The following is a 16,204-nucleotide window of genomic DNA, read 5'->3' on the forward strand; positions in this document are numbered from 1 at the left end:
AAGTGGGAAGAGGAGAACGATGTAATAGTTGCACACGAACAGGCTCAAAATCATCACGCAAAGCCATCAAAAATTGGTGAAGGCGATGTTGATCTCTACGGGTAACATACATCTGAGCAACAGTGGGATCCTTCCAAATAGGATCAGAAACATTAATTTGGTTCCACAAGAATTGCATCCGGGCAAGAAAATCATTGATACTCTGACCAGATTCCTGCCTGAGATGGAAAAGTTCAAACAAAAGCTGATACTTGTGAGCACCATCTACATAAGAATAACGAGAAGCAAGCATATCCCAAGCACCCTTTGCTTCATCAAAGCTGCCAAAGAGTGCAGAAATAGATGGGATAGTGGTATTACGGAACCATGTAAGAATCTGATGATGTTTGCTATCTCAATCAATAAGACGAGTGGTAAAAGCCTCATCTGCCTCAGAATCCTTTTTAACTGGCTTTTGGATCTCCCTAGTGACATAAAGCCAAAGCTTGCGGCCTTTAAGAAAGCTGCGCATAGATTGAGACCACAACATATAGTTTGTTCCATCCAATACAGTCTAAAAATGATGAAAAATCTCGTTTTGTGCCATCTGGAAGGCTCAAATGCAAAAACAGACTACAAATATGAAATCAGGACGAAAAAATAGGTAAGAAAGCACCTGGTCAACTCTGGAAGTCAACAAAAAGTCAACGGTCAACGGTCAAAGTCAACGCTGACGTGGCACTAATGACGTGGCAAGGTCTGACTGATACTGATGACGTGGCACTGGTGACGTGGCACGCAGGGCTGACGTGGCTATGCTGACGTGGCAATTAGGGCTGACGTGGCAAGGATGGCGTGGCACGTGGGTGCGATGGCGCGTGTGGTACACGCGCGAACGGAGGAGGCGTGTACTGGCGCGTGGATCTGACGCGCGGAACTTCTGGTGGCGCGTGAAGGGTCGTATGGAGGATCTGAGGCCTGTTCTGGAATCCTGGGGAGCAGATCTATCGATCGGTGGCCTAAGGGAAGCAATCGGACCACCGTGGCGGGCGGTGGCTGGACGGCAGTGGCGGAATTGCCGAACCTTTGGGCGGCGCGTGAGGGCGCGTGTAGCCTCCAATATGGCTGTGTGCGGCGGCTCTGGGACGGTTGTCTTCCGGGCTTTCAAGCAGTATAGTGATACGCTGAAAACCTCGAGGAGAAGATAGAGAACCGTGAGGATCAGAGAGAAGGATTCGCCGGATAATACTGGCGGCGCAGGAGGGAAAATATTTAGACGCAAAAAATTTTGAGGTGATTCAGAACCTGTGCTCTGATACCATGTTGAGAATAAGGTTGTATATTGAAGCACAAAATATAATGTACAGAAGAGGCCTATATATAGGCGAATAATACAGACCTAGTAGAATAAGGAAAGGTACACCTAGTAACCCTAGAATACCAAAGAAGGTAAATAATAATAATATAATATTATCTAACAGACATTTTAGTCCATCAACAAATTAATTGCACAAGAAGTTATATATAGTTCTTAAACGACGTTTGATTTTGCTAGGAAGCTGCCTAGTTCCATTTTATTCTGTACTACCATTCGGATTCGGTGGCCGACTTGACTTTGGAATCAATATTGAATTTTCATTGGTTGCAAAGAAGACTTGAGGGATCTGCGTGTCAAAAAAGCAAAAGGAAAGACTTCAAGTATGCCGGTCAGACAAAAAAACACAAAATGGAAGACACCACGTACGTACGGATGGTCGTAAAAACAATAAAAAAATTAACGAATAAATATTTATAACCGCGACAGTTTGCAGCTGCAGAGTCTTCAATCCTAGCTACAACGAATCCAATTTCTGCCCATCTCCATTGCTCCCCTCGAGTTTATCAGGTTCATTTCACTGTTTATATATAATCTCTAAGATGACTATTTTTTCTATTACATTTCCTAAACAACGGGGCAATTATTTTTGGGTCCCTTTTACATACCCATGAAATATGTATCTGATGCCAAGCATTAATGTTTTCTTGAACTGAGTATTTGCATTGAGTATGCTATATACATATAGCTCATATGGTGCAGAGTCTTACTTTTCTTCCCTGAAAGAAATCATATATATGGTGCACAACCTGGGAGATCGATTGCACTTAAATTTTGCTTTTTCTGAGGTTGCACTAAGATTAATATATATATATATTAGACAAAACACCACTTTCCATATATATATATATGGAAAGTGGGATTTTGTCTAATCTGTTTTCCAGTTTTTAAGGAATCTAAACTCATACTTTTGTCGTTGTAATTGTAGTTCGTGGTCGTGTGGGTGAGGACGTTAATTGTGTCGTTTACGATTAAGCTTGAGTAATGAGTTCCCGTGGGCATCGGCATGCGCAAGACAACTGGATGAGGTTAGCATCTTCTACTTCTTCTTCTTCTTCTATATGTTCTAACTTATATATCTATATGGTCTTTACAGAAAGAAAAAAAAAAAAAAAAAATTAATTCCTTATAGATATGATTATTATCATTGTAAATATGAGAATAATCAGCATCCTTCATTATTATTATTTTGTTTTAGTAACTTATTTTGGTGCTTAAGGCTTTAATAAGGTAGCCCAATTTTGAACCAATCTCTTAAGCGTTGATGAAAATAAATCATTCTTTCTTTCTTCTCGTGAAGAGTACTTGCGTAATTCCCCAGTTCCCCTTCCCTTGATCGGCTAATGTACGTGTTCGACAAGTCGATGTCCCATGATTACGATCTTATCCATTTTACCTGAAATAGAAATGATTTATTTTATGATCAAATTAAATTTGAGTAATATGGTCAGTTGTTATTTATATAAATGAAATGACATGTGATAGTTAGTCATTTATTTTTTTATTTTTTTATTTTTTATTAATTAGTGATGATTTAAGGGTTGATCTTGACGACCACTTCATCAAGTTGTATTGCAATTATATAATAGTCTATTAAATAACAATACTTACTAAATTTTACAGCAAGTTGTTATGAGTGATTCTAGAAGTCCCTCTTGTGTTCCTCTTAAGTCTCTCCAAGAATGATGTAATCGTCACCAGAGCATATCCAACAGAATATATAGTTAAATAGTTTACAATCAAAATATTTTTTGTGTATCTCATTCACTATATAGCACACCACATCAACAAAAGATATTTAATTCCTTTTTTTTTTTCTTTCTCTTTTTCTTTAAGAAAACAAAAGAAATAAATAAATACATAAAATAGAGAATAAAATATAAATCTTAATTTGCGTGTATATAGAGAAAACAGTAACTAAAATAAAAATTTTAAATTTTAAACTAAATATTTTAGTTTTGCATGGGTGAATCTTTATGATCAAGGCTAGGCTAGGGGACCCTTGGCAGTTAACTAGAACAATGAGAGCGGAAGGAATGTCTACTTGTCTTGTACATATATCGCTTACTTTTCTTATATTCCTAAATCATATTAATTATTTTGCTGGGAAGTTGCCAAGTTCATTTTTTCTTTCTTTCTGCACTACCTTATATTCTCTGGCTGACTTGACTTTGTAATGGATCGATTTTGAATTTTCATCGGTTGCCAAGAAAGACTTGAAGGATGCCTGTGAAAAAAACAAAAAAGAAAGACTCGAATAATAAATATCTATAAATATTGCGGCGGTTGCTCTTGTTAATTAGTTGCAGCTGCAGAGTAGTCTTAGAAGATTAAATCCAATATTTGAACCAAAATCAAACTGCAATCACTTCCTAAAAACGAAGTACTGAAAATATAAAGGTGATATTTATAAGAACCTTGCTGAGAGATCATTCTCCAAAAATGCCTGGAATTAATATACAGACAATTTAGCGGATATTATTGTCATAGATAGGCTTTGAATTTTGATTTTTATGTAAGCATTTATGACTTGTAACTTTGTAACTTCGGCTGTGATTTTCTCAGAACTTTTTACTCTGTGATGTAAGAACGTTTACGCTCGTGATCATTCTTCAATGAGACTGGAATGATTCCCTTTCAAAAAAAAAAAAAAAAAAACATAGAGTCAGAAACGAAGGTTAAAAAGAAGATTGTGCAACTATCTCAAGTCAGTTCACCACACAAAGCACAACTATATATATATAGTTGGGGTGGCAATGTCTTTCCTCCCATGTACAACACATTCCGCACGTAGATTTACAAAATTAACTCCATTTGTGGTAATAGAATTTACTGCTGTGAGTAGTCAATATTGTATTATTATTGAACTCGAAACATAGTCTATTTTTCACGTGAAAAATAAAGTAATGCTAAAAGTTATTGTTGTATCACTCAAAAAATGATGTGACTTATAAAATTATCAACCTGTTTGATTAATTATTATTAAATTTTAATCAAATAATAATTTTAAAAATTATATCAATTTAAAATTGACACAAGAAGAATACAATAATATATAACTTCTACAATTACTCTGAAAAAGGTCATTTCTATACATAGAACTCCAAGAACAGGTGTCGTGGAAGTTTCTTCTCTAACGTACGTACGGTTAGCAATCTCAAGAATATACTCCCAAAACTCGTGGAAATTTAGAATATACTCCAAATCATGCATGGTGACGTTTCTTAAATTTTCTCCACACGTGTAATATCTGGCTATCCAACGAGAGCGTAGGCGTGCATTAGCCGCCTCATGTTGGGAATCTTGCATTTAATTTCCTGCCCTTTTGATCAAGCGGCCGGACCCTTGGCAGTTAGTACAAGACCTGAGTGAATATCACTTTGTTTTCTTATATTATTTCTTAATTATTTTGTTGGAAAGTTCCTGTTGCTTTTTTATTTTTTATTTTTTATTTTTTTGCATTACTGTTTAACTATTGAATTAATAACTAACTTTTTTTATTAGCTTAAATTTTTAAAATAAGCAATTATTTAGCATGCATATTAGAATACGCCTCCATGACTGGCGTCTACGTCGACCCCCTCCACGCATGCCGGAGGAGGAAGACGAAGACGACGACGGGTATAGGTCTGCAAACCCTTTTGCGGAGCACCGAACGCAAGGCCGTCGACCCCCTGCGCAAGCTCATGCTAATCGGTGGGAGAGCGGGTTCAAACTTGAGATTCCAAAATTCCACGGGGGTCTTGAACCCGAAGAATTTCTGGATTGGGTGGCGGTAATTGAAGAAATTCTCGACTTCAAGGAGGTACTGGAAGATTGGCGAGTTTCTTTGGTCGCAACCAAATTTCGGGGTAGGGTTCCGGCATGGTGGCAGCAATTAAAGCAAGCTAGAGCACGTAAGGGCAAGAGAAAGCTCGACAATTGGGAGCAATATTGGGCAAGATGCGACCCGCCTTTTTGGCACATAATTACCTACGAACCATGTATCAACGGCTACAAATTGGAGTCAAGGTTCGAAATCCGTAGATGAATACACGGAGGAGTTCTACAAATTATTGACACGAGTTGATTTGTCTAAGACGGAGGAGCAATTAGTGTCCCGGTATATTGGGGGGTTGAGGCCACAAATTCAAGACACATTAAACTTCTTTGACCCCGCCAAGGTTTCGAAGGCTCAACAATGGGCGTTGTTAATTGAGAAGGCATCGGCACGTGGGTCATTCAACTCATTGGGACGTAGTGGCGGTGGAAGCTACAACCAGTCAAGAGTTCCGTTCACAACTCGGGAGACCCTTTCCCAAGTGACCGGCCCAAGTAAAAACCCCATACCCATGGGGCAGCCAAGCCGAATCGGGGCTACAACCGGGCCCAAGTGTTTTCGTTGCGCAGAGATGGGCCATCGGATGGCGGATTGTCGCAAGGGTGAGAAGTATGGAAAGGCCCTACTCATTGATTCGGGAGGCGATGGAAAAGACCAAGCAGCAAACTTCGACGATTTCGATGGGGCCGACGAAGAATTTGCCACAAGAGATGACATTCCTTTATTGATGGTGCGACGGATATGTTATACACCGCGGAAGGTGGAGGGAGACGACGGACAACGCCATAATCTTTTTCCACACCATTTGCACAGTTGGAGGCAAGGGGTGCAAACTTGTTATTGATGGGGGCAGCTGTGAGAACGTCGTGGCTGAGGAAGCGGTTCAAAAATTGGGCCTTGCAACGGAGAAGCACCCTACACCATATCGCTTGGAGTGGCTCAAGAAAGAAGACGAGGTAATTGTGTCTAAACGTTGCCTTGTGAGTTTTTCAATTGGAAAACGATATAAGGATAAGGTGTGGTGTGATGCGGTGGCGATGGATGCGTGCCATATATTACTCGGGAGACCATGGCAATATGATAGGAATGCACATCATGATGGAAGGAAGAACACATACAGCTTCTTGGTTGACAATGTGAAGCTTACTCTCCTACCCGATCCGGGTGAAAGTCCCAAACCTTCAACCGAAACGGATCGAACATTGTTGGCCAGACATGAGTTCGTTAAGGAGATGATAGAAGCGGATTGTAGGTACTTGCTAGTGGGTAAAGAAGGCAAGAAGATAGAAGAGGTGCCGGAAGAAGCCCAGGGGTTAGTCGAAGAATTTGCAGATGTATTTCCGGTTGAGTTACCCGATGAACTACCTCCTCTTCGTGACATACAACACCAAATTGATTTGGTGCCGGGATCGAGCCTACCCAATCGACCACAATACCGCATGAGCCCCAAAGAGCATGAAGAGTTGAGGCGACAAGTAGAGGGGTTATTAGCCAAAGGACATATTTGAGAGAGCTTGAGTCCTTGTGCAGTACCGCCATTACTCACCCCATAAGAAGGATCGTTCATGGAGGATGTGCATGGATGGTAGGGCCATAAACAAGATCACCATGAGATATCAGTTTCCTATTCCTCGGTTGGATGATTTGTTAGATCAATTGAGTGGGGCAACGATATTCACCAAGTTGGACCTAAGGAGTGGGTACCATCAAATTCGGGTGCAACCAAGTGATGAGTGGAAAACAGCGTTCAAAACGCGAGAGGGACTCTTTGAATGGTTGGTAATGCCATTTGGATTATCTAATGCACCTAACACGTTCATGAGGGTGATGAACCAAGCTTTTCGGCCTTTCATAGAGAGGTTTGTTGTAGTGTACTTTGATGATATACTAATTTACAGTCCCACTAGAGACACACCTCCTACATGTGAGGGAGGTACTTCAAGTGCTCCGGAAATAGAAGTTCTACGCATCACCGGCCAAGTGGTCATTCATGACAGATTCTGTGCTTTTCATTGGCTATGTGGTGTCTAAAGATGGGTTGGCGGTGGACGATGCAAAAGTGGTGGCCGTTCGAGATTGGCCCATTCCTACAACATTACACGAGGTAAGAAGTTTCCATGGGTTGGTGTCCTTTTATAAGCGTTTCATTCATAATTTTAGCACCCTCATGGCACCTATCACGGAGTGTATGAAGGCGGGGAAATTCTCTTGGAGTGAGGCGGCTACCAAAGCATTTGAGTTAATTAAACTCAAATTGACAACGGCTCCACCACTTATCCTTCCGGATTTTGAATTGCCATTTGAGTTGCATTGTGACGCTTCCAAGGTTGGCATTGGAGCGGTTCTAAGTCAAGGTGGAAGACCGGTGGCATTTTTTAGTGAAAAGTTGAGTGGTTCAAGGCTCAACTATAGCACCTATGATGTGGAGTTCTACGCATTAGTGCAATCATTGAGGCATTGAAGTTCCTACCTCGCTTACAATGATTTCATTTTGTACTCGGATCATGAGGCGTTGAAGCACCTCAATATTCAAGATAAGCTCTCCTCCCAGCATGCAAAGTGGGCTGCATATGTGCAAGTACTAGGGGTGTAAACGAGCTGAGCTTGAGTGAGCTTCCCTTGTTTGGGCTCGGCTTGTTTAAATTTTACTCAAGCTCGAGCCAAGCTTAAGGATGAGCCAAAAAATCGAGATCGAGCTCGAGCTCATAATAAGTCAAGCCAAGCCGAGCCAGTTCACGAGCTGGCTCTTATATTTAATTTAATTTGTTTAATTTATTAATTTATTTTTTTATTATAAATTTAAACTTCAAGTACTCTTAAACGGCTCAAGAAGCCAGCTTACATATGAGCATTTGCTTAGTCTGGCTAACAGAGTATGGAGCCCGAGTCAATACAGTAAGGCACTTGGTTTCGAAGAGAGAGGATATGTATCATTTTATTATAAAATGATGCTATTAGAAAAAAAAAAAAAATCATCAATTTTTAATATTAATATGAGGAATTATGTTAATAACTACCAACTCGAGCTTTATACGAGCTGCTCACGAGCTTAGTCGAGTCGAGCCTAGCCGAGCTAGCTTCGTTTAATATTCGAGCCGGAATTCGTGTTCACGAAATGCTTCATTTAATATTCGAGTCGAGCACAAGCTAAGCTTATGCGAGCTGAGCCTAAGCGAGCGAGCGTGCGGCTTGCTCTCTTAACATCCCTATGTGCAACAATTCTTCTTCACCATCAAGCACAAGTCGGGAGCTTTGAACAAGGTGGCTGACGCCCTTAGCGAAAGTCGACACTCTTGACCACCATGGCAAATAAGGTAATTGGTTTTGACCTTTTAAAGGATTCTTTATCAACTGACCCTCTTTTTGGCCCCATTGTTGATGATGTGTTGTTGGGAAATCGGAGTGATTTTGGACTGCATAATGGGTTCCTCTTCAAGGGCACTCAGCTATGTATCCCCGAGGGTAGTCTCCGGTTGCGGATTATTCAAGAGCGCTATAATGAAGGGCACATGGAGCAAGACAAAACTTTCCAGTTGGTGGCTGAGAAGTTTTATGGGACAAGTATAAGAAAAGTGGTAGAGAAGTTGGTGCGCTGCTGTAGGGTGTGCCAAGGATCAAAAGGAGCGGCTACAAATGCCGGTTTATATATGCTGCTACCCATCTCGGAGGGTCCATGGACTAACGTGAGCATGGACTTTGTGTTGGGTTTACCACGGACCCAGAAATGTAATGATTCCATCTTTGTTGTAGTGGATCGATTCTCTAAGATGGTTCATTTTATTGCGTGTAAAAAGACTGCCGATGCTGTGAACATGGCGCAATTATATTTTCGTGAGGTATACCGCCTCCACGGCCTTCCATTGTCCATAGTTTCTGACTACGACACGCGATTCCTTAGCCACTTTTGGCGGTGCTTGTGGCAGTTATCTCACATGCGACTTGATTTCAGTAGTGCTTACCATCCACAAACGGACGGGCAAACGGAAGTTGTTAATCGGTCATTGGGGGCGTTGCTAAGAAGTTTAGTGGGAGAACACCTCAAGTCAAGGGACTAGCAGTTGTACCAAGCTGAGTTTGCCTATAACCGATCCGTCAACCGAAGCACTGGCCTTAGCCCGTTCACCATTATCTATGGGAGCAATCCTCGGGCACCACTGGATTTAGCACCTCTCCCTGATTTAAAGAAAATACACACCAAGGCAGAGGATCTTATTGCACATATACAAGAGGGCCACAAGTTAACTATCAAGAACCTCAAAGACTCTACGGCCAAGTACAAGCTAGATGCGGACAAGAAGTGGCGTGCTGTGGAATTTGACGAAGGTGATTTTGTATGGGCGGCGCTCACCAAAGATAGATTTCCTATTGGCGAGTACAATAAATTAGTGGCTCGCAAGATTGGTCCAGTGGAGATTGTGAAGAAGATCAACCCCAATGCATATCAGTTGAAGTTGCCCAGTCATATCAAGACATCTGATGTCTTCAATGTCAAGCATCTTGTGCCCTTTATCGAAGATTCATTGGAGGAGGATGCGAATTCGAGGGCGAATTCTGTTCAACCTGGGGAGGATGATGTAGACTACAATGCCTGGGAGTATATGAGGAAGACCCGAATGGATAAGTGTGCGAAGACGCCCCAGAAGATGGTGACACGATCCCAGACTCGCGCAGCAAAATAAGTATCCCCTGGAACTGCGATCGATCGTACCTTGACTGCGATCGAGCGCAATTCCCCTGTTTTGGAGAATGAAGTTCCTGGAACTGTGACTGATGGCCCCTGTTTTGGCGATCGATCGCTTGATTGAGCATAGAAGTCCCTGGAACTGCGACTGCACCTGCGATCGAGCGCAAGGTCGAGCGCACAAGTCCCTAGTAGTGCGATCAATCGCACACTACCTACGATTGAGGGCACTCGGGGCTTTCTATGTTATTTTTCCGCTGTTATTTATTTTAAACTGACTTAGTTTACTTGTTTTACTAGGATTAGGGTTGTGGGAGCCCTAATTCCGTTCTTTATTAGTACTAGGGGTTTTGGGGCTATAAATACATAATTATAGCCTCTTTTAAAGACAGTTTACGTTATTTGATTAGTCTTCCTTCAATAAGAATTACTTAGAGGATTTTTCTTTATATTTCCCTTAAAACTCTAGATAGACTCTATTGTTTTGAGTAGAATTCTCAGATCCTTGACAGACTCAAGATCTAAGAGTTATTTATACTTCTTCCTGTATTGTTTTATTCGCTTCCACATAGTCAGGCTGCATCACATCTTCTACTTGTTCACCTTATATATAGATATGATTATTATCATTGTAAACAATATTCCTCAAACATACTCATAACTTTTTCGAAATAGGCCTATTATGGTGTTTTCGTCCTTTCTTAAGACTCTTTTTAGGGCTATTTTAGATGATTTTAGTCGTTTTTAAAAATAACATGTGATTCCCCTGTGTTTTTTTAATGAATTTTCTTTCAACTTTGTCTTATTATAAAAAATCATGTGGATCTTACATGTAAATGGACAAATGACATTTATATAGACTCGATTATTCGGGCATCTCGGTTGTTAAATTAACCAGATTCTTTGCTTAAAGATTAAATTGTGTTCCGGAATCAGGATATCGAGGGGCAAGTTTTTCGCCATGAGGGGTTACGTACGTAGTTGATCATGAGTCCCTGACGTGGCATGAAAGGTTTTTCGCCTTTTCCTTACGTCATATGTGACATTGTGAGATATGTGAGAAATATGTTTGATCTACTTTCTTCCAATTACAACGGACAAAAGTCACTCAATCTAAACTCGTCCAATCCAAAACGAGGAAGACTAATATTCAGAAAAGATTTTAGCTTTTACGTGCAAATCAGACCGCTCTAATTTTGATAGTTGCTGATTATCACACTTACTCTCGGTTCAGATGTTGGACCTAACGTCTTAGTACCTCTTTTCAACTTAGAAATTGTTTGTTTTGAACATTTCTTTTATGCTTTGTAAAGATATTTTTTTAACGGTTTAGATTTAATTCCAAAAAATTTAGAAATAAATCTAGATCCTTAAAATGTTATCAATTTTTTTTATCATATCTAAGCCAAATCCAATATTTGGAATCTGGGTATCGTATATCTATTTGTAAATTTAATGACTGTTGGATTAAATGACCGTTGAAGCAGCACCTTCATAAAGATTGTGGGGTCATGCGATACGTCTGACACCTTCTCTAAAGTTGATATTAAGTTCTTATGTATATTTTCATATCTGTTGTATATGTAGAGAATTTCTGAATCTGGGTTTTTGGTTTTTTAAAGATTTAGTTTGGAATATTGAGCTTGTTGTGGAAGTGACATTTCTTTAAAATAGTTGATCATTCATTCTGTTAATGTCAATATTAATGGGTATTGCAAAGATAAAAATAACAAATTCATATTGGCTGGATTTTGCTTTTAATGTCAATCTTGGTTCTTCTCTCAAGGAGTTCTAGATAAGAGAAGAAAAAAGGGGAAGAAGAAGAAGAAGAAAAACTAGATTAATTGTTAGTGTTCGCTGAACTCGTCAATCCCTATATTACTTGATTTTGATAATGTACTTGTTTTGTGTTAGTTTATTATGCCTTAAAATAAATCCAAAGATGCAACAACTCTCTGCATGCTATCTTCCTAGCACTTGCTATATGCTTACTATTTGCCCTCCAGCAATTGGACACTGTGCTTCAATGAATTTTGCTATCATGTTGCTCAAGTATCACAATTTTGTATCGAATCTATGATAGATTCAGAAGATTGAATCTCCACACACTTATAATGTTTAATTGGTTTTTCCAGGCCATGGTACTTTTCTGTCAAGTAGATTTATGATAATATGGCATCAGCTATGGAATTTCATTAATACGTTGAGCCCTAAGGACTGCATCATAATAAGACTACGGCTTACTAAGCTGCAAAGATGGCCTTGGCTTCTTCTGTAAAAGTGGTTCTGGGATCACTTGCTTTCGCAATCTTCTGGGTATTGGCGGTCTTCCCAGCCGTTCCTTTTCTACCAATTGGGAGGACTGCTGGGTCCCTCCTGGGTGCTATGCTAATGGTAGTATTCCGAGTCCTAACTCCAGATCAAGCATATGCTGCAATTGATCTACCAATCCTTGGTCTTCTCTTTGGGACAATGGTTGTCAGTGTCTATCTAGAAAAAGCGGACATGTTCAAGTACTTGGAAAATCTTCTCTCATGGAAGAGTAAAGGAGCAAAGGACTTACTTTGTCGAATCTGCCTGATTTCAGCCATTTCAAGTGCCCTTTTTACTAATGATACCTCATGTGTGGTATTAACTAAATTTGTCTTAAAAATTGCAAGGCAACATAATCTCCCGCCTCAACCTTTCCTTCTTGCCCTGGCCTCTAGTGCAAATATTGGGTCTTCAGCGACTCCAATTGGCAACCCCCAAAATTTGGTTATAGCTGTTCAGAGTAAGATATCTTTTGGGAGTTTTCTAAGTGGAATTCTCCCTGCAATGCTAGTGGGAGTGGTTGTCAATGCTCTAATTCTTCTATCCATGTATTGGAGGCCGTTATCAATTCAGAAGGATGAAACAGATGCAGCTGTAGATATTGTTGAAGAGGTGGATGTGGATTCTCATTGCTTTTTACCAGCCAGGATGTCACATATCATATCCTTGAATTCTCAGAAGTGGTACTCTAGATTGGAAACTATAAATGTGCAAGGCTCTCCCAACGTGCATGGGAACATGGATCATGTTGAGACCACTAGAAACCATTTAAGTTCAAATGAGAATGAAATCCACAGGGTCCCTTGTGGCACGTTGGATTCTGCAAGGAAATCTAGTGCATCGAAAGAGCTGGAAGATGTTGTATCTTCAGAAGGAAAGGAAGATTTGACCATTAGATGGCAAAGGATGTTGTGGAAGTCGTGTGTTTACCTTATTACTATAGGAATGTTGATTGCTTTGCTCATGGGGCTGAATATGTCATGGACTACAATTACTGCTGCACTTGCTCTTGTGGTTCTTGATTTCAAGGATGCTAGGCCTTGCCTTGAAAAGGTATAACTTGAAAATTAACATGATGCTGCTCTTCTCCTTTTTCAATTAGTTTTCCCCTTTGTCAATCAATGGGACTTGAAAACTCTAAAGCATACCTTGTAGGAAATTATGAATTACATGGATGGCTTGTTGGAGAGTTTAAAATATCTTAAGTTGATTTCTCTTCTTTGCCAGGTCCCCTATCCGCTTTTGATTTTATTTTGCGGAATGTTTATCACAATAGATGGCTTTAACAAAACTGGAATCCCAAGAACTCTATGGGACCTCATGGCGCCTTATGCACAGATTGATCATGCTAGCGGGATAGCAGTTCTTGCCATTGTCATTCTTGTCCTGTCAAATTTGGCTTCAAACGTACCAACTGGTATGTTGGTGTATTTCTTCCATGTCTTTTTCTATTATATGTCATCATTCTATTTCTTTTTTGGATCTATCATATATATAAAATTAGCTTCCTAGAGTAACACTTGGCTGTAAAGTCTGTTTATGCAACTTTATGTTAGCAATTGCAAGAATGCCAAGAAATTGCTAGCAGTGCAGATTTGGAATGCATATGATCTGAACATTTTTTGGCATTTTTGGTTTCTTAAGATTTTTGGATGCTATATATTTTGGTATGGTTTGGACTTTGAATACAGAATATGATCTCTTAGGCATGTCAAAGTATAACCAGTATGGGTTTTTTTCTTGTTCTTAAGCTTTCTTTCTGCACTTGAGACAACTTGATATTAATTGTTCTCATGCATGGTTTAATCTTAATCAAGTTGAGATTGCACCATCGTAGACTGAACAGTTCTTTAAGTTTGAGAAGTATCTTTAACTTCCCTTTGTACAAAAGTTGGCACCCTCTTGGGTCATTTTCTCAATAAACCGCATCCCTCACCAGAAGAATAAATTTGATTTTTTCCATCCACATATCTCTATAATCTAAACTTCCTTTCCATCTACATCTCTGAGAAGATTTTTTTTTTCTTTCATATAAAAATAATCTAGGCTGCATTTAGATGTGGTTTAAATTACTTAATTGATATGAATTTTTGAGCTTTGAGGATTTTGCTCCAACACATGAGGATGAGGGTCGCTTATATATAAATCATGCTTATACTGTGTAGTTTTGTTGTTGGGAGGACGAGTGGCAGCATCGGTAGCTGATGAGAAGAAGGCATGGCTCATCTTAGCTTGGGTTAGCACTGTAGCTGGGAACCTCTCATTATTGGGATCAGCTTCTAACTTAATAGTGTGTGAAGAGGCTCGCAAAGCTCCACGTCAGTACACTTTATCTTTTTGGAGCCATCTCAAATTTGGACTCCCCTCGACCCTTATAGTCACTGCTATTGGTTTGATACTCATACAATGATCATATATGTTGTGTTGGTTTGACAAAACTTTTTAGATAGTGTTTTATGCCAAATGGTTGTTATGTAATATAAAGATGAAAATAGTTTTGAGTATTTTGTGTTTTTAATTATTTGTTATTACTTTTTGTTTTTTTTTTTGTTTGTTAAAGAGCAAAAGGCAATTTTAAGTTTTTAACGTTGAAACAATACATGATCTAGAAAAAAAGTGTATAACTATAATCTTCTCCAAATGCTGGCGAGGATGGTTTTAGATACATAAATGTCCACAGAAGAGGAGTATAAGGTAAATTTGGGCTTGGACTTGTTGATTCATTGGATGTCATTTTTCCATATCAACAGAAAAAGGGCCTTGTTGACCCAGGCTCAGGTCAAGAGACACGACCTAGATTAATAGTTAAAAATAGACTGTTTTAAAAACTATAAAATCTCTTGTAATTTTTTTTTTTTTTTTTTTCAACGCAAGAGATGGGAGGGGGAATTCGAACTAGTGACTTCTGCTTCATAAGGCATGGTCTCCAGTCAATTGAGCTACCCATTGAAGACAAAATCTCCAGTAATTTAGTTTTACAATACTTGAGCCAAATTCTCATCAAAATCAAAATATTTGACAACAATGCTTCTTCTTTATTCATTTCATAAAAATATATTATGTTACTTTAACAAAACAATATCACAAATATAATGAGAAATTTATTCCATCCAAATTTGATCAATGCTTTGTTTCAACTCTTTGAATGTCACCGTCCCAATTAGTTCCCATATCTGCAGCATGCAGTTCTCTATAATCTCAACATAAAGTCATCAATTATTTATAAAATAATAAGGATCCTCTCAATTTTATTTGAAATTGAGAGTATCGAGTTAATTAGTGTATTTTAGAGGGGTAAATTTGTCTAAAAAATTAAAATGACAATTTTACTCCTCTAAAAAATACTAACCAGATATTCTCCATTTCATTTGAAATGGAGAGGATCATATTCCAACATTTGAAACCCACGATTGGGGTGAAAATTGTGATGAAAACCCCATTAATTACGAGTTATTCCAACATTAAATTAGAGAGATTGTCCAAAGTAAAATTGTTTGTGAAAAAAAGAAAAAAAAAAAGGTTTTACTTCAAACTGAATCAAAAGAAATTGCTTCAATTTCAAACTAGATATGCCATATTTTTCACTTCCACCCTTCATCATTCTCCTTGGCCTCTCAGCTTTCCGTAGCTTGCTTTCATGCTCCCTTTTGCCCCCATGTGCTCGCGTGTGCTCTTCTCATCCGCCAATCCGTCGCCCTTCCCCAAAGTTGCAGCTTATGTTGTAGGGCAATATTGTTGTAGTAGCATTTGGGGTATTTATGTTATTTCTGTGTGATTGCATTGATTTCCTAGTTTTGTTGTTGCTTTATGTGGATTTAAGTCTCATTGTATTTACCCGGTTAGCTAGATTTAGTTGAGGAGGTTTTTGCTCTTCGACCTTTGGTAGTCTCGTCTTTGTTGATGTAGGAGTTTGTAAAAGGTTGTGAAAACTTTTGAGGTTTGTGCTCCATTTTGTGTCATTTAATGGGGCGTCTCTAGTACATTGCTAATTGTCTTAACTGGCGGGAATTTCATAGGATCGTATAATTTATTTGTC

At 39.1% G+C, this 16,204-nt stretch overlaps 2 protein-coding genes across 2 annotated transcripts; both read left to right on the forward strand.

Annotated features, from left to right (window-relative positions):
* Positions 1 to 4,943: 4,943 nt before the first annotated feature.
* LOC132166885 (uncharacterized) lies at positions 4,944 to 6,682 on the forward strand. Its single transcript, XM_059577736.1, has 3 exons — positions 4,944 to 5,250; positions 5,366 to 5,904; positions 5,999 to 6,682. Exons 1-3 carry the CDS (start codon positions 4,944 to 4,946, stop codon positions 6,680 to 6,682), a joined length of 1,530 nt encoding a protein of 509 aa, XP_059433719.1.
* Positions 6,683 to 12,050: 5,368 nt separating this feature from the next.
* Positions 12,051 to 14,606, forward strand: LOC132164864 (silicon efflux transporter LSI2-like). The gene is made up of 3 exons (XM_059575385.1): positions 12,051 to 13,221; positions 13,396 to 13,585; positions 14,334 to 14,606. The coding sequence occupies exons 1-3, from the start codon at positions 12,112 to 12,114 to the stop codon at positions 14,576 to 14,578; spliced, it is 1,545 nt and encodes a 514-aa protein (XP_059431368.1). The 5' UTR covers positions 12,051 to 12,111; the 3' UTR covers positions 14,579 to 14,606.
* The last annotated feature ends 1,598 nt before the right edge of the window (positions 14,607 to 16,204 follow it).

Source organism: Corylus avellana, chromosome ca1 (assembly GCF_901000735.1).
Source record: "Corylus avellana chromosome ca1, CavTom2PMs-1.0".
Classification (NCBI taxonomy): domain Eukaryota; kingdom Viridiplantae; phylum Streptophyta; class Magnoliopsida; order Fagales; family Betulaceae; genus Corylus; species Corylus avellana.